The sequence below is a fragment of the Geospiza fortis genome, unplaced genomic scaffold (assembly GCF_000277835.1).
Source record: "Geospiza fortis unplaced genomic scaffold, GeoFor_1.0 scaffold405, whole genome shotgun sequence".
Taxonomy (NCBI): domain Eukaryota; kingdom Metazoa; phylum Chordata; class Aves; order Passeriformes; family Thraupidae; genus Geospiza; species Geospiza fortis.
The window spans coordinates 813,321-835,548 of NW_005054415.1; the positions used below are offsets into that span (position 1 = coordinate 813,321).

The 22,228-nt window shown below is 38.9% G+C and overlaps 1 protein-coding gene across 1 annotated transcript in view; it reads left to right on the forward strand.

Moving 5' to 3' along the window:
• HEATR3 (HEAT repeat containing 3) overlaps positions 1 to 20,886 on the forward strand; it is a 22,918-nt gene extending 2,032 nt beyond the window's left edge. The window contains exons 3-17 of the mRNA XM_031061465.1: positions 1,023 to 1,195; positions 2,430 to 2,517; positions 3,438 to 3,550; positions 5,281 to 5,390; positions 6,146 to 6,286; positions 7,024 to 7,307; positions 7,571 to 7,661; positions 10,662 to 10,819; positions 11,811 to 11,893; positions 12,150 to 12,286; positions 14,896 to 14,984; positions 15,750 to 15,893; positions 15,996 to 16,172; positions 17,022 to 17,161; positions 19,007 to 20,886. Of these exons, the coding sequence (XP_030917325.1) occupies positions 1,149 to 1,195; positions 2,430 to 2,517; positions 3,438 to 3,550; positions 5,281 to 5,390; positions 6,146 to 6,286; positions 7,024 to 7,307; positions 7,571 to 7,661; positions 10,662 to 10,819; positions 11,811 to 11,893; positions 12,150 to 12,286; positions 14,896 to 14,984; positions 15,750 to 15,893; positions 15,996 to 16,172; positions 17,022 to 17,141 (1,782 nt within the window). The 5' untranslated portion in view covers positions 1,023 to 1,148 and the 3' untranslated portion in view covers positions 17,142 to 17,161; positions 19,007 to 20,886. The remainder of the gene's footprint in view (positions 1 to 1,022; positions 1,196 to 2,429; positions 2,518 to 3,437; positions 3,551 to 5,280; positions 5,391 to 6,145; positions 6,287 to 7,023; positions 7,308 to 7,570; positions 7,662 to 10,661; positions 10,820 to 11,810; positions 11,894 to 12,149; positions 12,287 to 14,895; positions 14,985 to 15,749; positions 15,894 to 15,995; positions 16,173 to 17,021; positions 17,162 to 19,006) is intronic.
• Positions 20,887 to 22,228: the final 1,342 nt, after the last annotated feature.

Below are 22,228 nucleotides of genomic sequence, written 5' to 3' on the forward strand. Positions count from 1 at the left end.
CTGCGCGGGTGCCGGGCCGTTCTGGCGGAGCTTGCGTTCGGGCTCCCCGGCCGGAGGGTTCTACTTGGCCAGAGCTAAGTGTTCAAGAGCCACATGTAAAGAAGAAGGGATACAAAATGCTGTAAAAGACTGGGTTTGGTCGCTTATAGGCCATAGTCCTGGCTTAAGTATTGCAGATGAAAACTGATGTAAATCTTCTTCTGCAAGTGTGACTTTAGAATCAGAAGAAAAAATCGGTTTTCCTTTAAGTAATTAAATCCCCTTTGCTCACTTCACCCAATCTAATTCATTGAACAGATCACTGATTGATTATTCTTCTGGACTAACTTGTTTAGGAAAGAGAGGGGAAGAGAGAATAAATAGTGGCACAGGTGAAGATGAGCTGAGACACCTTTTTCAAAAGAGGCAGGATCTGATGTTACCAGTCTTCTCTTCTGCTCTTCAGCAGATGTTTATCTGCTAGGTTTTCAACAAACTCCATGGCCTTCCAGGATATGCACTTCTACTGTGTTATTATTTTTGCAATTTGTAATTTATGTATCTCACCTAAAACTCTTGTTATAGCATGTGTCAGCTATTGTCTTGGGGAATGGGGAACACTTGTTTCTTGCTGTTATGCAGATGCTTTTAATTTAAAGGCTATAATTTTTTTTGTTTTATGTTTCTTCAACTTTTCTTTATGGTGGCATATGTTATGTCTGTTATACTTCATTGATGATATTTCCCCCCTACTTCAGTCCTTTTTTTAATACATGGTAATTGAAGTCTCACCAGTGCCAGCTAGTGTTTAATCTGTGTCCGGACTATGGCTGTCTTGTCAAATACCCAGAATAGCATTTATCTAGTCATAAAGTTAACACACATAGACCAGGCAAGGATTTATAAGCTTTCATCAAAGTTAAAAATTCCTGCTTCCACTCAGGAGCAGTAAATGGGAGCCACAGTGCCCTGATCAGTCCCTTCACTCAGTAAAACCCTCCTGCTCCCTTTTCCCTCGGTGTGATGTCTCTGTGTCTCCTCAGCTGCAGCATCCCAGTGCTGAAGTGAGGGAGTATGCCTGTGCCAGTATTTCGCAGCTGCTGCAGCAGAAGCAGGTCATCCCAGCGTTTGTGCAGCGGGACGTGGTGCGCTGCCTGGGGCCGCTGCTCATGGATCCCAGCCTGGCTGTGCGCGAGACGGCTGCAGGCGCTCTCAGGTGAGCACTCACTGCTCTCAGCTGGAATGGGGGATCCTGGTACAGGGGGAACTGGGCTTCTGCTGGTGGACTGCAGTGCCAGCCTCGCTTGCTTTAATTCTGGTCTGAGGAACTATGCCTACGTCAGCTGAAGTCTGAGAGAGAGGGGCTTTTCTTGCTCTGTGAGACTTCAATGTCAGGAGCGGGCTTTATGAAATGTATGGCTTTATGAGGAAATAGAACTTGAGTGCAGTTTGGATGGCATTTTCTGTCGTGATGTTTTAGTACAGATACGCTTTCTAATTCATAAATTGTGACGGTGTTCACAGGGGTCTTAGGATGAGGGAAGAGATGAGGATCTGACTCCATGTTTCAGAACGCTTGATTATTTTATTTTATTATTATTTTATGATATATATTGTATTAAAACTATACTAAAAGAATAGAAGAAAGGATTTCATCAGAAGGCTAGCTAAGAATAGAAAAAGAAGGAACGAATAACAAAGGCTTGTGTCTCGGATAGAGAATCCCAGCCAGCTGGACTGTGATTGGCCATTAATTAGCAACAACCACATGAGACCAATCACAGATCCACCTGTTGCATTCCACAGCAGCAGATAATCATTGTTTACATTTTGTTCCTGAGGCCTCTCAGCTTCTCAGGAGAAAAAATCCTAAGGAAAGGATTTTTCAGAAAATATGTCCGTGACAATGAATAAGTGGAAATAATGTTTTATTTTTAACTCCCAAGCTATTCTATTGTGTTAGTGAGGTAGAAGACTAAAACTACTGTTTAAGCAAATTGAGTTTAAAACAAAAAGTACCATGTATATGTACCATATACTTATATAGAATATAAGAAAATAAAGATAGTGTAGAAAGTAATCTTACCCCTAAGGAGTTGCAGCTGGGCCAATTATCAAAGATTAGGAACAGGCCTGACTTTAACAGGCCACAGCTGTGACCTATGAGAAGAAGAGTGCTATAAAAGAGTGGGGTGGCTGTTGAGAAGGGAGCTGGAGTTGGTTGGCTGCTTTGTGAAGAATAAAGAGTCAGTGCTCTGGGGAGCTGCCCACAAGAAATACTAAGAAGGTATGAAAATTATGTGATAAGGAGACAACAGTACAGAACCCCTGTGATAAGATGACAACATACCATAACTTTTAGAGAAGAGTATCAAAGGCATGGGGTTTTTGAAACATTCTTGGACAGTATTGTATCTCATCCAAAGCATTAATTTTTTTGTTTTCCCTAGAAATCTGAGTGCTTGTGGAGGATTTGATGTCTGTGATGACATGGTGACAAACGACATCATGACGCCCCTGGTTGTACTTCTGAAAGAGGTGTGCTTATTTTTATTTTGATTTTAAACCTGATCTAGGCATTGAATTGTCCCATATGCAAGAACAGTTCTATTTCTGTAGCTGTTAATACAATAAGGTACTTGAAAGATCTTTTGAAAGAATATTTTGATGGGTTTAGTGATACGAAAGTTATTCCAAAGATTTCTAACCACTGCCTTCTGGCTCCTGGCCAGCTAACTTGTGTCCATAGGGAGGTTTGCTGCCTAGGATGATTTTTGAGTGAAAGGTCTGGAGATTTGGGTCTGTAATGTCAGTTAAGAGAATTTTATTCTGTCAGTGAGAATCAAGGTGCTTTATTTATGTTGCAGCATTATTCCAGTGATGTTTTTTTGGTGAGCAATTTTGTCTCAATGGATGTAGAGCTGGGTAGTTAGTGGAGAATAATGTACTGAATTTGTATTCTTTGTTTGGTCCAGGTGTTGCACTGCAGTTTGGATATTGCATTGATTTCTCTTACCTGCTGTCTTTGTATGAGCAGCCTTGAGCAATATCATCATTTTCTGTATGTTTCTTCCCCATTTTAAAATATGAGTAATAGCATTACTACAGAGCTTATTAAGGTATTAGCTGAGTTAATATTTGTGGTTAGAAAAAACTGTTGACAACTGCATACAGACTATTAGCAAGAAACAGCATTTCAGATTCTAAAATTCCCAAGTATTTTTTTAATTAGAAAGCCCTTCCAAAGACTAACTGCAAAGCAAGTACTGTAAGAGTCTTTCTACAAGAGAAAAGCTATCAATGGTTCAAGTTTTCACAAAGAAAGGAAACTTGTCAGGTGTTGTGGTAATAAACACTGGATGAGAGGATCTCTCCAGGCAGTGCTGATAATACTCTAAAGTTTTGCCTTTCTTTGTGTTTTGATTATTCCCAACCCTGCTTCTTTTGTTTGGTTGTAGTGCAGCACTGGACTGGATGCTAACCAGCTCTCTCCAAAGAAATGCAGAGGGGTGAACAAAAATTATATTGAAGACATAGCCAATGAGGCTATTAATTTGCTGTGGAATATATGGTAAGTACTGTGTAAACACTGGCATTTTAGCCAAATTAAATTGTTCCTGAAAAGGAGTGTGGTACTTGAGGCAGAAAAGAAATTGTTGTCCTGGCATGGGAAGATGCATTCATTTGCTGATTCTGATTGTGTTGCTCCTACATGTACCTTGCTTTAATAATGATGAGCCCTCATCCCATCTGAAATAGAAGTTCATCTTCCAGTATAGATTACTTTTTTTAAGTGAAGGATTCCAGAAGTTGGTAATTAGTTTTAGATGAGTAACAAATCCTATTTCTACTGGTTCTTTATTGTGAGTTCTGATCCTGTTTTCTGAACATGTTCTGTCATAATCTGTTGTTTGGGTTGTGGCTTCTTGCAGGTATTTTCTGTAGATCCATATCACAATACAAGAAACAGAGAAAATGAAATTCTAATCAGTGGATCAGTGCTCTAGGAATATGAGGAGTTTTTATACTGCTTCCTTCCTCTGCAGGTCATCCCAAACATTAATATTAACTGTTTGGGGCAACTATCCCTTAGTTACTGAGACACTGATAAAAATTTACTTTTTATGTGAGAAAGTAATGTAAATTGTTCTATTAGTAGTTTATATTGGAAACACGAGGTGAGGGAAGAGAAATGGCAATGATGTTAATACAGAAATTACTGTAAACATTGAAGTGATACAAATCTGCTCCAAAAGTTCTCCTTGAACTTTGTGTTGTTTCTCTTTATTTTTTCTCACATTGTACACTTTGCATAGAGGATTTTGTTTAGCACTGTACAGTGCCTCAGTAGAACTGCCTCTGTGCCTGTTTGTGTGATGTGGCTGCTGGCTTGAGGCCTTATTTCTAAACTGGGATATTTATTTTTTAGGGATTGGAATCTAGAACAGTAGGTAAACTCCTTGTTCAGCATCTTGCACAGAATACATGACCCTTTGTAACTGACTCAGCAATGTTGTGTGTTCATATTTATTTTTGCTTTTTGTCAGTGCTTGAGAACAGGAAGTATGATTATTAAGTGTGATGTAAATCCCTTCTGTATTTTGAACTTTGTGGTAATGAATGTGAACTGCTTGTTTCATTGCTAAGTTTGATTCTGATAAAATTAGGGCTGGCATCGATGCTGAGACATAATATTACCAAAATTAAAGTTTTGAAGACCCTTGTAGCTAGTTAGCTCCTGTGCTTTTTTTAGTTTGAATTACTCTTATATCAATGTATAAGTTTAAAAGAGAGAGTAGCTGTGAGTATTTGAAGAAACACAAATCCCACTGTTAGGTAATGAAAGTAACTGCATTTCTGAATGGTAAGAGCAGTCATTTTTGGAGTGAGTGGGTACTGATGAGAGAGGCAGCAGGCTGCTCTGCTGGCAGTGGGTTTGTGGGTGAAGTCTCCTGTGGCTGCAGGAAGCCCTGGGCTGGCTGGCAGCCCACAGCTCTGAGCTGCCTTGCTCACTCCAGCAGGAGCCTGTAGTGAGGCTCCCAGATAAACTCCAAACAGTGTGAGGAAGCAGCTGGCACAAGCCAGCTTTCCTCAAAAGTGTCCAGGATTTTGCAGCTTCTCTTTCAGCATTTTGTATAGAGTTAATCATAACCCCAGTAATGAAGGATAGCTCTTTGACTAATGCATAATTCTTAGGTAGCTTTTAAAAATGTGAGTAATGAAAACACGGTGTGCTTAAGATGTTGCTACAGTACTTTTTTTTCCTGGAAAAATGTTTGACTGATTTTTTCCATACATTAGTGAATGCAACAATACTGCCCTATACATATTCAATAAAGAAGGATGTCTGGAGGCTGTCTTACATTACATGAAGAAATTTGCCACAAATGTGGATCTGGCTATTTCAGTAGGTAAGTGGTAAAAAGAGAAGAAAAGGCTTTAAAGATACGGGTTTTTTTTAATTGTATGAATGTAACACTCATATCATATTCATGCATAATGGACCTGCTTTAGCATTGCTTAAGTTTGCAGTGAGTGTAAGACTTTAAATTCATTTTTGAGCAGCACATAAAGAAGTTGATGTCTATTGTGCTTATTTTCAGTCCAAAAGAGAATGGCTTATTGGTGGTTACATGGGAAGAAAGATTTTATGGGAAGAGAGCTTTAGAGGCAGGCTGTGTTTTTCATTTTATTTTCATGTTTTGGTAATGGAGGGTTTAATTTGTTTAAGCGGAGGGGATAGTCCTAAAAAAACCCCAAACGATTCCAATAACTTTCAGTCTGGGTTTATCAGTATTATTGTTATTATAGTTTCATAATGGTCATACAGGTATGTGTGCTTCCAACATCTTTTTATATTGTTCGTTGTCAGTATATAATGGATAAATTTAATTTTGAGTAGCTGAAATTAATACAACCAATTCTATGGCTGATGTGGTATCATCCTCACCTGTTTTTGTATGGGTTTGCCACAGAATGTCTTTTAATCCAAAACACAGTTTGTGAAGCACAATGTCCGCCCATTACAACATGATGCTGCATGAAATTTTTTTCGTGTGTCAGTATTTCATTACTCCAGCTTTCAGGAGGATAATGCTTTCTCATCAGCAGGACAAAAGCTACTACTGGGTTTGTTAATTATGTTTGCTCTTGTTGTTTGCTGCAGCAAACTGCTTACAGGCAGTGACAGAAGATAATCCAGATCTTCTTTCTTCATTTAATGCTTCTGCACAGCAAATACTGGAAGCTGTGATGTTGAGTCCGGAGAGCACCATGAAGCACATCCTTCTGAGAACACTGATAGCAGGTACAGTGCTCAGGGGGTTCATTGCTTTGAGATGGGGAGCAGGGCAGGTAAAGGAGGCTGGGAAGGACAGAAGGCTTAGTCTTCTCTGCTGTGGTCTGCACATCTGATTGTCGAGATTTACAGATGGTTTGTGAGGTTATATGTGCCTTTTGGAACTGCAAGTAGGTATTTGCAACTCGTTTTAAAACTGGCTTGAATGCTTGATTCTGAATTCAGCCCCTGCTCAGTGTGATAGCTCACTTTAACTGCTCATTTAGGTTTTAATAGTTAAATGAGTCAATAATAAGTGGTACAGGAGTTGTTTTGATCTAACTTTTGTAAGTTTTTTTAACCTCAGATTCTCTACCTTGAATTCTTGTTACTTCAAATGTTTAACCATGATGATTTTTGATACAGGAGTGTAATAAATTAATTTTGAGACTCCTTAGAAAATGATTCTTGCGTGTGGATTTGTTATCTCAGGTACAGAGTGACACCAAGGTCGCTCCACATAAATATTCTGTAAATATTTGCATGCTGAAATTTACTTGAGCTTAAGATGTGGGCATAACAATTATTACAGATAGGTATATGAAATGTTATACAAAAAAAAAAGAAATCTGTAGAGAAAAGACTTTAATATTTATAGTGAATATAAGCACTGGGGTAGTGGAGGCTGTGTCCTTACAAAATGGCTATTACAGAGCTGGGAATTGAGCACTTTAATAATTTATATCATTTGGTTACCTCATATTTAGGCACTATCTGGAATATAAAGGATACCATTCCACCAGGCAGCCTGGGAAGCACAGTTAATGCAATCCTGAAGATATTTTCAGAATCATTGGCAATAGATGCTGGTGAAACAATTATTCGTATGAATGAAGCTGAGAAAAACAGGTTAAAACTTCCTGTGGAACCAGAAACTGAGGAAAACATGAGTGATAGTACAGAGAACTGTGTTTTGACTGAAGATGATAACATGGAAGAAATACCAAAAGGAAAACTTGGAAGAGAAAATGATGTTTCAGATTTACTTCCAGTAAGTGTGGCTGACTGGCTTTTGGACAGCTTTGGTGCAAGTGGCATTCCTTGAGAATTAAATTTGCTCTGGAGCATCCAACGAAATGATGGTAGATAACACTGCTTGAGTTTGTGTTTTGGGGTTTTTTTTCAAGTTTGGGTGTAGACTGAGAAGAGGAAATGGCTGGGGCTGTATTTTTAACTGACAGCTTGGATACTTTAAATGGCACTTAAATGTTGTTCTCCAAAAATCAAATTTGGTTCATGTTTTTAATTTTTTAGTCTGATAAGTGGGAACTGAAAGAAGTGACAGCTTTACTGACGGCTCAGCAGACTGCTCTGGAGATCATTGTTAATATGTGCTGCAGTGAAGGTTTGTAGGAGTCTCGTTCATTGCAAGTGTTGTGGTGTGTTTTGTTTCTGAGTAGGTCGCCTTTAGGTTGCTGTTTGCTCATCTGAGTTTTCAAGGGCAAACGCCCATGGGCATATTGTCCTTGATACCCTCATCTGGTGGCAAAGTAGGTTGTCATTTCTATTACTAATTTAATTGTTTTTTCTTAATTTGAGTGATTTATGTTGCTTAATTTTTTTGTGTGATCCTTCATGTGCAAACATTTAACAACAAACAAAAAAGCACTCATGCCAGAGATTTCCTAAAGTGTTGCAGCAAAATCTTTGTTTGGTTAGAGTGAGGTCTGACTTCTGATGCAAGATGTGTGTGAATCTGATTGCAGGTTGGAGGCATCAATTTTTTTAAAGCAGATAAATCTTACAGCTTTGATTTAGTTTTGGTACTACAAGTGTTGCAAAATTAGGAGTAGGGACAGCTTTTGCATGCAACTCTGGCAACAATGTAGATCTTGGCTTCCAGAGTTCTGCCTTTATGAGCCTTGAGGAGGAGGAGAAAGAGAGGCTGTTATTTGGAGGGGAGTAGGATATAGATATTCTGTATCTTTTATGAACTCTGAAGCTCTGTTTTGATAGCTTTTCTTCTAATCTTCAGGAAAACAAATGAGAGATTATCAAATTCTATTTCATAAAGCCAACAAACAAACAAAACTAATGAAATAGAATTTGATAAAGCCAACAAACAAACAAAACTAATCCCCTAAACCCTCCAAAACCTGAAAACTTGGACTGCTATTGTAGTTTTAGCCTGATGCAGGAGTAATTGTGTAGAAAGTAACTGAATAAAATGTTCAGGTTCTTATAAAATCCACAGTAATACCCAGTTATTCCCAATGGTAACTTTTTTTTTCTCTTACAGCACAAGGAAATTCTGCACCTAGTGTATGAAGCTCCTTTCATAACTGCATTTCTCATCTAATGAGCTGTAATTCATAAGCTTTCCCCTTTAATTGGAAAATCTCTTGTGGATAAGCTGCATATTCTGCCATTCACTCAGTGTAATGTAAGATTGATTGTGTTGTATTTTGCTACAGTACTTTACTCATTCGTGGGCAGACAGTCTGTAGAAATTAGGAGGAATCCAGAGGCAGCTGTTCATTTAATTTTCAAATTATTTGAGGACTAAAATAGCTTTAGCCATTATGCTGAGTTCATAATAACACTCAGCTTGCAACAGAACTGAGAGAAGTAACCAGGCTGGTGAGGGATGTGTTGTACTGAGCACTGGCCAGGGCTTGGAAGGGGCAGAGTGCTCCCCTTTGATGGGCACCTGGGCAGGAAGCCAAGAGACTCCTGCATTGCTGTCCAGTCTTTAATTCTTGGGTCACCAGTGCTAGGTAAGCTGGGATTGCTGCTGGAAATGCCTCTGTGTTTCCCAGAACATTAGAAGAAATCTGACCATAGTTATGGGCCAGTGTTCTGGATCCCAGTTCCTGCTCTGCCCTGGTCACTCACTGTCACCTTATGACAACTGCTGTCTTTGTTATTGCTGAATTGCATTGTCAGCTTGTATTGTAATCAGTTAGTTTTCAAGGAATGTGTTTTGCTTCTTTGTTTTCTAAAGATGCAAAAGGAATTTTTTAGAAGAGGCAGGAGACTGAAAAGGGGATGTCTTGCTTTGTTTTCATGTTTCTTGCTGCCACGGTTTGGTAAAGCATGAAAGACAACCATGCAAAGGCTGTTAACACCAGCAAGTTATGGCTGTAGAATTAATTGGGTATGACCATAAGATGCCTGTGTGGTCAAGTTGCCACACCTTGACATCTTTACACACCTTTACATCTGATAAACCATAACCATCACTTTCAAATAAATTCTTTAATTTGCACAGTACAAGTGAAATGCATTCATTTGGATCTTTCTTGCTGTATTTTTAGTGAATTTACCTTTTGCCTCAGAAGTGCATGTCTGTTTCTGTAGTTACTGCAGGACCTGCATCTCATGAGAATCTGTGCTGTCAAACAAAATTGCTTGGGGGTGAATATGATAGGTGGGTTTTTTTGTCACAATAGTTAAATATCCTGACCTCTGTACACAGAGCTTTCATCTGTTGGAAAGGAGGATCAGTCCAGCCTGTACACTTAGGACTTGGGTAAACACTAGTTAAAATGTAACCAGATTTAAAGAAATTTCAGCTAAATGAGTGTGAACTCTGTGGATGTAGATAGATGAGTTCTAATATAAATGAGGGTGATTTTAGTTTGTGCTTGTCAGCTAAAGTCCCCGTTCAGCTGTGGACAGATTATTCACACAGCAGCCTGTTGGTAATAGAACTTCTACTCCTCTCACCATATCTGCCCTTAAAGATCTGCTGGTAGAATAAGTCATGTAAGTAGCCTACTTCAGGTTTAAGATTATAAACATAGTTTAATTTATGTGAAATGTGTTGCTTGAAATGACTATTAGAGATTACTTGGTGTTCTTTGCTGTCATCATTTTGTTTCAACTGACCTTGCTGTGGAGACAGTAACATCTTCATCCAGCCCAGTTACTGCCCAGGCAGAGGACATCTGTCTGTGGCTTCAGTATTGCCAGAGGAAACAATTGCCTTCAACTGACTGCAATTAGTAAAGAGGTTAAATTAAACTGGTGTATTTGCATGCTTGAATCAACCTCAGAAAATGAAGTGGTACAATCCAAGTTAAAATCTTAGTAAATCTTTATGAAATGTTTCTTCTATACCTTTTTTTGATATTTTTAAACAAGGAAGTGTCAGTATCAGTGATTAACATGCCCACATGTGAAGAACCTCTCTCATAAGAATATTTGTGTCTCAATGAGTATAAAATATTTTTAATAAAATATTTAGAAGTGTGGCTTAGTGGCACTTGGTTTGTGAGGAGTTTGTTAGAGCCCAAGAACTTAAAGATTCCTAAACCAAGATGTTTGGAGGAGCCGGTTTCAGTTGGGAAGATACCTGTTGCATGAGGGTTGTTACATTTACAAATCTGTCTTGTGTTCTCAGATCCCTCTGATGATGAGTGGGAAGAACTCTCCAGCAGTGATGAGAGTGACTTGTTCATGGAAAATTCATACAACGAGGGAAGTGGGCTGCTGCTGTCACCTCTGTGCCTCTCTGATGAAGTTAACTCAGCATTTCTGAACAACCTCATTCCAAAGAAGGTATTGTCTTCTGTATTATTTCCAGCACATGTTACAGTCTTTCCCAGGTTAGGCAAGCAAATTACTCCAATCCACCTGGAGGAAGGGAGTATTTTTTTAAGTGAGTTTGGCCTCACTTTTTTGGCCTAGAGATGGTGTATCATTGCATGACCTAAATAATTTGCTTATGTAAGTGAGAATAGAAGGGTCATGTGTTTCAGAAATCTGGTAGGTCTTTTTAAAATTTCCCCCTCTCCCAAAATACAAAGTTTTTTATTCCTTGATTTGGACATGAAAAAGATTACCCACAGAAAGAGAGGAAACTTGGCTGCAGCGTGACAGCCAGATTTCTGTATTAGCTAAATGAGGTGGAAGTAACATTAATGAATGGCAACAGTCAGCACTGAAAAAGTGCAAGTTCCTCTCCCCCTGTTTTATACAAAGTGTCTGAAATACAGTATTTGGCACTGACAGGAAATCAGATGTTTTTGTTTCAGAGTTGTTTTGCTCATTTTTATTTGGGGTTGTAAAGGTGAAGTTTGTTATTTGAATCAGTTACTGTGTTAGCTCAGCAGCATTGTAGAATTCTGAGCTAAGGCATCAAGGTGTGAGGTGAAAAATTTGAAGGCTTTTTGTACTTAATAGCCAGAGTTTCATGGCAAGGCCTTCCAGACTTGCAGCTATCTGAAAATCCTGTAGCAGAATCTATAAGAAGAAAGAGCTAAAGAAGAAAGAATAACAGAGACCTAGGAAATCACTTGCTGTTAGTACAGTTCAGCACTTTAAGTACTCTATCCTCAACCCAGTGTATAGTTGCACCATTTAAGTGATAGAGGAAAATTCTGGCATTTTTAACAGCAAGATATTTGCTATCTGGAAAACTTTGAAATGTGTAGTTTGAAGTATCTGTTTGACATTAAGCTAAAATTTCAGTCTTCCCTCTGAACACACTGTAAAAAAAGAAAAGGAAAAAAGGGCTTTATTGCTAAACCTTTCTTTTTCCCCTCCTCAGATTCTTGAAAAAACTGCTTTTCCGAACAGTGTTGCTGTAGACATCTGTATGCACAATCCGTCTTGGAAACCATTAATTAAAAAGTAGGCATTTCATTGTCTCTCTTTCTATTTTTCATGTATATTCAGTTGTTTTAGAACTCTTAGAAGGATTGTCCATCTTTGGGCTGCTCTTAAGATCTGGAAACTGGCAGATCTGATAGATGGTTTTGAATAAAGAGATACGAATGTTTTTGTGAACTGCATACTGCATCACAGTCTTATTAAATTCAAGATTCCTCTTTATATTTCAACAGGTGTGTTCAAAAATACCTGCTCAGTGTGTTTTTGTTTGTTTCAGACTAAATGCAGTGCAGTGTAGAGCTTTAACGTGTCTTCAGAGCATTTTGTTGGTGTCAGATGTGGATTGTCTTGGAGGAGCTTCAGCACTTCAGTCCCTTGCACAGCATCTCTCACAGCTGATCTTTTCTAAAACAGGTAAGGGTTTAGTAAAGGGGACTTGGTGACGCCCTTTGCTGATCATCTAGATACAAGGTAGCCGTGGGTGTTATGTTCCAATGCTGTTTATTACTAACTTTATCCCTCTGGTCCTGCAAGATAAGGATACTGAATGTTGGCGATGTACTGCCAGGACAGCATATCCTGTTAAAATGTGTTTATCCAAACTGCACCTTGAGCGGGTCTGCTTGTAGTGCAAGAACCTGCTTCATGTTTGGGTCTGCACAGAAAGTCTCTGAGTGGATTAACACTGCCTTGTTGGGAGACCAGAGCTGTTTGTTGGATCATATTTTTGGTAATAACAGTTTTTCAGCAATCAGACAAGCACGAAGAAGATGGGACATTTTCTTTTTAAATGCCCTAACTAGCCTAAGGAGATGTGAAAACAGTACATGTCTAGCGCAGTCTTTCACCATTTTTCCTAGTAATCTTAACAAATTATGGCAAAAGCAATCGGTGCAAAAATCTCAAGAATGTCCATGCTTATTACAGCAGAAAAGAGAGCAGCCACCTTGTCCCCAGGACATGCTTTATGCTTATGATGGCTTAGCTTTATTGGAATTATATTTGTAGTAAGAAAGTGTGCAAAGTTTTTACAACTAAGTGTTAAAGCTGCTCAGCTCCCTGTTTTGGTTGTGGGTTCAATTTCAACAGAGAAGGTAATAAATTCAATTCTTCTAAAAATACTATATTAGAATGAATATATATATTTTTTTTGTTTTTTTTTAATTAGATCTGTATTTAGACAGTGGAGTGGGCTGCTCAGGGAGGCTGTGGAGTTGCCATGCCTGGAGATGTTTAAGGGCAGACTGGACGTGGCACTCAGTGCCAGGGTCTGGTTGAAAAGGCAGTGGTCAGTGACAGGTTGGACTGATCTCACAGGTCTTTCCCAGCCTCACAGATTCTGTGATACATCCTGATGAACACTAGAATGCCTTCACTGTGGTTCCTCCAGGGTACATTATTTCATAGATGTGCTGAGAAGGTCTCTTCATACATCTGCTAGTACAATGTTACTGGATCATGTCTACAGCAGGCAGCATTTCCAGCTGCTTTCTGGGATCCTGTACATGAGAGCAGCATCATTTCTATAATCCTGTTGGATCATTTATACTACGATCTCTCTGTTACTGACATGAGAGAAGCTGAACCAAGATTGGAGAAAAAAGGTTTAAGAAAAGCCCTCCTGTTTCCAGACTGAGGATGTGGGTCCCTGACAGGCTGTTTTCTTCAGACTATTCTGATAATCTTTGTTTTAAGGTCAGTGGTGATAGATTTCCAAAAAATAAGAGAGATTCTTAGAGCCTGGAAAAGCTGCCAATTCTCCAAACTGTCAGAAAGCATTTTCCCTAAGACAGTTCTGTTGAAGTCTGGCATATGTGTGGCTTTGTCATTTCTCATCTCTTAGAAGCTCAAGAAGTTTCGTTTCCTTCCCTTCCTTCAAGTGTCTCTATTTGTAGCCATAGATGTAGCTTATGTAGTGCTCTGCTGGGATGTATAAAATGACACTGCATTGGTGCTTGAAAATGCATCTGCCTGCAAAACACACTTTTTTCTCAGTATCTTTATAGGCATGTGATTAGTATATGTGAACATTATTACTGAGTGCAGTGTGTGGAAAACTAAAATGCAGAAATGAAAATATCTATGAAAACATATCCAAGGAAGTTCACATAAAATATGTCTCATGCTTGAAGAGAGGACATCCAGATTTTGGGTCTGTATGTTATGCTTTGTTATAGAAAGCTCTCAGATAAAGCTGGAGAAGTTGCTATCTGAAGATAGCTAAGGATGCTAAAACTAATTAATTGGCACAGGCCCATTTTTTCATGTTTAAATGCTGTGTAATGAAAACTGCCAGATAGAGCTGATAATATCCAACATGTGGTTAGAAGGAATTCTGTGGTTTACAGAGTGAAAGAGAGGCATAAAGATCTGATTGTTTACATGAGAAGGGAGGAGATGCACATAAATCAAGAAGTTCTGCATCTGGAGTGGTCCAGAAAATAAACCCTTTAGAGGAAAATGAAAAGCCTCAAGAAATGCAGAACACAGATTGGAGGTGATGGCTGCTACTGATGAGTTTGTAGTTAAACAAGAATAATGCAGTGTTTGAGTCATACATTCCTGGAATGTTATTAAACCACCGGAAAACATGCTCTTTATATGGATTGGAAAGAGTCCAGGGCTCTCTCTGGGTGTCTGAAAAGCTTGCTTAAGAAGGCAGAAGAAAGGAGGTGAAGTATGCAGTCAGCTCCTGCAGTTCTCTCAGTTCCTGTATGTTCCTCCATGTGATAGCAGTTTTCAGCTGCTGTTCTGGTGACAGTGGCTGGCACTGTCCCTTAGGTCACACAGTGTCTCAACTAGGGATGTGCCTGGAGAAGAGGCCCAGCTGTGTTCCAACCTCAGTGCTGAATTCAAACAAATCACTATGGTTACAACCTACAGAGACCAGTCTGAAAATCTAGCTTTTCCCGTTGTGGTAGTACCTGGAGGAACAATTAGGGATTAAGGAATTTGTATTTCTTTGCTTCCTGTGTCCCTCATATTACTGTTTAACTTCTGCTCTGGGTTCTATTCTTTGACAGAACTCCCTACAGACACAGAATTCCTGGAAGCTGTAACCAGTGCTTTGAGGGCTCTCCTACAAACAATGGCATCAAAGAACATTTCCCAGGTAAAAGCTTTCAAACTCAAATGCTCTGGTAGGTTCAAATTCCTGTGAGATTGGGCTGGAAAGTTTTTGAAACAAAACAGTATAATTTTAGTTTAAAATTTCAGCAGTTGCGAGCACTGGAAGAACAGATTAGTAGCATTAACTGTGTTTTTCATGGACCTTATGGGAATATTTTTTTATATATCTCCCCAACATGTAAACAAATGGAAGGTATTTCAAAACCAGAATAGCAATAAACCACAGGTATCTTTAGAAGATAGTTGTAATGACAAATATTTAGAAAATTAACAACTAGAAATGTGGCTTCCTTTTTTCCTGATGTCACCTAGCTGGTGGTCCTTGAATCTTGGTTGGGTATGAATTAGTGAGTTGAATACAGGAATGAAGCATCATGATTTATTATATAAGACACAATAATAGATAGTCTGCTAGTCCTTTCTGGCCTTAAACTGAAAACTGAGCTTTTATGCTGTAAGTTGTAATGAGTTGGAAGCAGCTATTGAGCTAGATAAATTTGTGAGAATCTCAGAACTTTTCCCTCAACTTCATGTCAGCCTTGGATATGTTCTGGAAGAACCAAGTTGAAAGGGATTTGAAATTTCTTGGTAATTGCATTTTCAGAATGCTTAAAGTTTTCATAATCTCTCTGAAGAATTTGCCTGTGTTCTGTGAAAGTACAGTGTCTAAATGTCATATTTCAAAGTTTCCATGAAAATGTAACTGTGTGTGTCTTCCTTTTTTCCCTCCTTTCCCCTTGCTGACCAGTGTATGACTCCTGAGCAGCTGTTGGCTTTGTGTGAGGCTGGTATTCAAAGCAGCAATGCCAGTGTTAGAGTGAACGTGGTGAGCATCCTTGGAATTTCTGGCAGCGTCCTGGCAAAAGGACAAGATACAGCTGAAACACTGAAGGTGAAAAAGCAAACTTTGCATTGCAAGCTTAAAAGAATTTTGATGTTTCTTTCAATTTTCTTTAGCATTGCTGGAAAAATCAATTCTTCTTTCTTATTACAGATGATTGGAAAATTTCTTCTTGAGGTTGCTATGAAGGAATCTTCTCTTGTGGTAGCAGGGGAAGCCTTGGATGCACTTTTTGATGTATTTGCAGATGGTGAAGAAGCAGAAAGGGCAGCGTTACAGATCAAGTTGCTTTCAACACTGAAGGAATTTCAGCCAGTGTTCAGAATGAGGGTAGGCATCAAGGGCAGCCTGCTCAGGGTCTCAGCACACAATGTGGGTTAAAGGTTGAGTTTTGGGCTCCTAGAAGATATAATTAATTTATAAGGTGACAGAAAAAAAGTGTTTGATTTACTGATACTCCACTTTAGAAGAAAGCAAATACCTTAAAATTCATGGATGTGTCAGAGTAACAGTGCAGCACCTGCATGGCAATGTGAGTATTAGTGATGTCCAAATCACTGTATTGTTCTGACACAATTGTACAAAAATCCTGCAGATGTCTCTGGAGGTGGAAGAAAAGTCCTTTCTGAGGTTACATTGACATCTTTGGTTTTTAATTTGCAGTAGCTGTTGGATGTTTTTCTTCCATTCTTGGTTAATTAAAACAGTTCATGTATCCTGTATTTTCAAGAATAACAAGGCTGGCATTCTAAACTCTGATTTTAGGTATATCCCAGACTTAAACAGAGACTGAGCTTCCACACATTGTTTGTTTGGTCAGATGCATTCTTGAGGAGTGACTTCCATAATCTAAAAGCTAAGCACTGTACACACAAAGTACATACCTGAGGGTGCTTCAGTTGCTAAGTTAAATGTGCAAGGTTTTCCATATAAAAAGCCACAGAAAAGAAGTGTATGTCTCAGATTTTTGGATGAAATAATGTGCCATTAGTCTAGTTTTAGGCAGCAATGCATTATAGTAGATTGACTTGCAGAAATAATTGCTGAGCTCCACATGCACACATGGGAACACCTTGGAGTTCTCATAGAACACCTGTATACAGAATTACAGTAAACTTGAGGTGATCTGATGGGAGAAACTTCTCCATCAGTAAACCGTGTGTTCTTTTGGTTTTACAGATACGAAAAGAAGGCAAAGGACAATATAGTACAGATCAACTGTGTGTTCTTGACAATGTGAAGATGAATTTGAGAAGATTCATTGCATATCAGGAGACACTAGGGAAAACCCCAACTTGAAACATCGAGGAACTTTTAAGGTTTTCCTTACTGAGTAATGTTTTCCAAAAATATAACTGTTTTGAACTTCCAAACTTTACTGAGCAGAGCAGTTTTGCTTTGATGTTAATGCTACATTTTGTAACATTCAGTATTTTTATACTTTTGGGTTGATGCAATATGAAAGACATATCAGCATAAAAAACCCTGTAGCATACCCTGAGGTTGTTGGAGTGGTAAGAAAGTGCTCTTTAGGTCCTGAGGTCTGTACATAGCACCACTGTCATTGCCTGGATATCTTCATTTACCCTGGCAGAAAACTGCACTTGTGTGAAAACGTAATTCTGAAAATATTCTCGGTCATGTGACAGATTGGGAAAAAAAAAAAAAAAGAGTAAAAGCTCAAGGTCTATTTCAGGGAATGGAGCAGTGGGAGAATTTTCATATTTGCTATTTGCTCTTACCTGTTCCTAGAATTGCACAGGCACTTATGGCAGACTTCCCAAAAGAAGTGTGTGACAAATGTATAGATTCCAGTCAGCATTTGGATCTGTTATTTCATGAGGTTCATGAGGAGAAAATTTTCAGATTCATTTATGATAAATTCAGTATGATAGTTTTTTGCTGTGAAAATCAGTGCAAGCAGATCTTACACTTAGACACAGCACCCTGTCTTTATTTTGATGGGTATTTCTGAAAATCAGGTCTCCTGTTTTACAGTCTTCCTTTTAATTCTACATCAGCACAAGTTTGAATTCTGGGAAGTAGTAAACCTAATAGAAAGTATTTTTTATACTGAAGTATTACCTGAAGTAAATTTATATTTGCTTAAAATACCTTTTGCAAATATTTGCGATGGAGATTTTAAATCTGTAAAATACAGAAAATATTTCTAATAATATCATCGCTTCATGCAAGTTGTATGACATTTTCCATATATCAAAAGCTTTGGTTTTGTTTCTGTGAATGAGGTGTTCTCATACACATTTTTCAAGAAAAAAACCCAGAACTAAATACAAAATCATTTTGTTTTGCTGGGTTTTAAAATGGGAGGTTTTTTTCTCCTCTCTCAATGTGCTGCCTTAGCTCAGGCGTCCAGTTTTTGGCAAAATTTTTCCCGTGTTAAAAGCATGGAACTTATAAAGACCAAATTTGCTTGGTTTGTTAGATTTCAGTCTCTTAAGATTGGAAGGTAGACTGAGAGCTGACTGGTAACTTGCAAATGCCTGACTTTCTGAAACCCTGACAAGGTATTTCATTGGTTGCAAGAGGAAGGAAAGATGAGTTTAAGCAGCTGTACTGCCTGGAAGTGCTGTTACTGCTGTTACTTGACAGGAGTCAGATGAAATGTCTGATGTGATGCCTGCCACTCAAAGGAGTGAGAGGGCGCAAGGGCCAATGGGGCTGGACTAGAGAAAACCAGAAGTCAAGAGCATGGGGCAGTTGAAAGGTTATTCAGGATTTGGCAAGGCAGGCAGTGAAGAGGTCTGCAGTGTAACAGCTGAGGAAAGGTGGATTATGGCATAATACCCTACAGTGTGTGGATTTTAATCCTGGTGTTAGTTATACTTGCTGTACACTGAGGATAGTGTACTGTTAGCCTGATGAAAGGTATTTGTTTGGGGCACTTAAAGGACTTCCACTTCCACTTCTGCTCTCATTTTTTGGGTACTACATTAAATTGCAGAGTTCTAGATTGGAAGGGATCTCTGGAGGTCTCTTAGTCTAGTCCTCTGACCAGAGCAGGGCTGATGTGGGAGACAGGTTGTGCTATGCCTTGAGCACCTCCCAGAATGGAAATTCTGCAACGCTGGACAGCCTTTTCCAGGGCTTGACTTCTCTCACTGGAAACACATTTTTTTCCCTTTTTCCCTTGTGCCTTGTAGGACTTTCCCCTGCTGCAAAATGTGCCTCTTGTCCTTTGACTGCACACGACCAAGAAGAGCCTGGCTCCATCTCCTAACCCCCACTTGGCAGCTGAAAACAGCAATTGTATTTCCCTCTTCTCCAAGCCAAATAAACCCAGCTCTCCCAGCTGTTCCTTGTACACCCTCTCACCCTCCAACCATCCTAGTGGCCTTCTGCTTGACCTGCTCTGCTGTGTCTTGTACTGAGGCCCAAAACTGGACACCCTACTCCAGATGTGATCTCCTGGGTGCTCAATAGAGGCAAGTGATTGGTTTTCTTGTCCTGCTGGCCATGCTTCTGCTAGCACAGCCTGTTATTTGTTAGCTGTTGTCACTGCAAGGGTGCCCTGATGGCTTCAGCTTACTGTCCTCCAGAACCCTTTGGTCCTTCTCTTCAAAGCTGTCCTTTGGTCATTCAGTCAAGAGCACTGTCCCAAATGTAGGAATTTGCATTTTACAAGGGTAGCAGCCAGAATCTGTTTACTGGGGACCATTAGAAAACCAAAGTATGTTATTTTTTTGTGTTGGATTTTTCTTTTAGGTTGATAATGATGAGAAATGTTTAATCTACAAATACAAATCTGGAAGTTGGAGATAAATATGCAGAAGATAAGGCATCCACTAGAAACATGGTTTTCTTAATATAATCAGTTAGACCCTGTTTTTTTTCCTTCAAGTGGAAAAACAGACTGACATTTAGATCTTGAACTATTCTGGCAATAGGAAGGCACAGATTATTTTTTTGCTATGCACTGATTAGCTGAATGTCTTGAAAAAATATTTTCACAATTAGATTGGTGCATAGTACAAACCATATCACTTAAAGATGAATATTAATGCATCTATGGAAGACAAAGCAAGTTATGAGTGATTTAAAGAGGCATCAAATTAGGGACTAAAACCAGATGAGATACCCTGGCACAAAAGAGCTAAGCTACAAGACTGGGGCTACAAAAGTTGTTCTGACACAACTAAGGAAAATCGAGGCAGCAGCAGAAGTGATGATAATATGCAAATTAAATGTTTGGGGGCTCTTTGAACACTGGTTTATTAATAGGTCTAGGGTAAGCTTCAGACAAAGACAAGATCCTTTACAGCCTACAGAGAGGAAGATGGATCTTGATGGCAGAAATTGGACAGATGTAGACAGTGTGTAGCATAAGTAAATAGATACTAAATATATGTAAGTGATCTTTGTCAGTTAATCTAATCACACAGATAAGATTGGTATCAAAACAGGTATCTGAATTTGGTTGCTTATTCTGGTCCCCAAGGCATCATATGTCTGCTTCGGTTAAAAACCACAGTCCTTGGAAAGTATGGATTGCTGCTCTGCTTGTGGCCCTGCCTGATGCTGAGCACAGCGGACTGGCTCTGAGCTGAGCTGTGACACCAAAATAGGTGCTGAGCTTACCTTGCTCTGGGATCAAGTAGTGTGAAGGAGGCTGTGGGTCCCCTGCCCTGTTCAGGAGCAGCAGGAGAACTGACATTTTCTGCTGCCTGCAAGATGTCAAATTCCCAGCTGTGGAATTAAGGAATTATCACTTGTGTGGTTATATTTTTGCTCTGTATGAAAAGAAACAAGTGGCAAGATTTAAATGTGTATTTGTTGTTTATACATCATGCCTTGACATTCAGAAGCAGAAGATGGCTGTATACCATAGTCAAGTCAATAGTTTAACTTTTTGGGGGTTATGGTGCATGTTGAAGGTAATTTTTGCACAGTAAGGAGTTTTCAGTTTTGGTTTTGTTTGTTTTTTTTTTTTAAGATTGTCTTCCTAGAGGAACAGGAATAACTTCAACCAGTAGTACTTGACTTGGTTTGATGTTTGCATTTTGAGAGACAAATATGAAAAAAATGAGAGCACAGTAAAATTACAAAATGAGAACTGTGTTAGAGAACTAATGAGTTTAAAATTAGTGTGCAATTTAAGTATTATAAATTTAAATTCATATCTTGTGGAATATTAAAATAAAACAACCAACCAAAAATGTCCATAAGCTCAAGTTCTGTTTCCTTAGTGAGGATTTTCAATAAAAACATTCCCGAGGATTGGATGGAAACATCTAGCCTTACATTTACTGTTGCAAATTCCAATTCAGGCAATGGTAGTGGTAATTGAAAATAATGTAATTGTTCCTTTCTGGCACAAGTGACTGGAGCAAACAATCTGTATATTGTTTGTTCTGGACAAGCTGTTAAGATATATACCTTTAGGATAATTGGCAAAATCTGAGGTCTCTGACAGACAGCAAATGAAGGAACTTGAAGTTTTTCCACCAGGGCTGACACATGGTGAGCCTTTCTGTTTGAAGAAGCTTTTATTTGAGTGCTGGGTGTTTTTCTGTCTAATTTTCAGATAATTTAAGACTGTTATTTTTTGTACCTTCTGGGAAAAAAATTGAAGGCATTGAAGTAAATTCACTTAAATTTCATTTTGTTTCTGTATAATTTTTCTAAGTTTCTTCTCTCTGTGAGAGGAGTTTTGTCAAACATACAGACATAATTCAGTGACCACATAAAGCCTAGTTGGAGGCTTGCACATCTGAGGATATAGGAACATGCTTTTTTCTTTTGAATCTGGGTGTCAGGAGCTCCTGGCATTACTGTTACATTATGGGGTTTAATCAAACTGTTTGGGAACTGCAGTAAGATCCCATCATAATAATCTGTATGCTGTTGGATTGTGGCTGCTGAGAGTTCTCAGCACAGTGAGGTCCTGATGCAGCCCTGGCGTTATGAGGTGCTCACATAAATCCCTGCACCATGCTGAAAGATGTGTTGGGCTTTCAATAAACCTTCTGGCTTTATCTTCCTGCTATGATAAAAATCCCATTTAGAATTGTTTTCTTTCTCCTCTGATGTGAATTTTTTTCCAACTTTTAAGGAATATTGCATTAGCCTCCTCCCTCCTCTCTGCCCCTTCAAATGGAGAGTGAAAAGCACTTCCAGAACTTCATGGAAGAATGGCTGATTCAGCTAGTAAATGCATGATGTTTCCAGATCTCCTTTCCTGGGAAGTTCCCTTTTTAGTAAATAAAAGTGTTAAAATTCAAAGCAGTGATAAAAAACCCCAATTTGACCATATTAAAGTGTGGGTTTTGGTTTTTATGCCCCCCCCATGGCATACTTGCTAATCTAAAGCATTTGTGTTACTACACCACTTGTATTGTGTCTTGGCTTGGCACATTTGCTTGGGA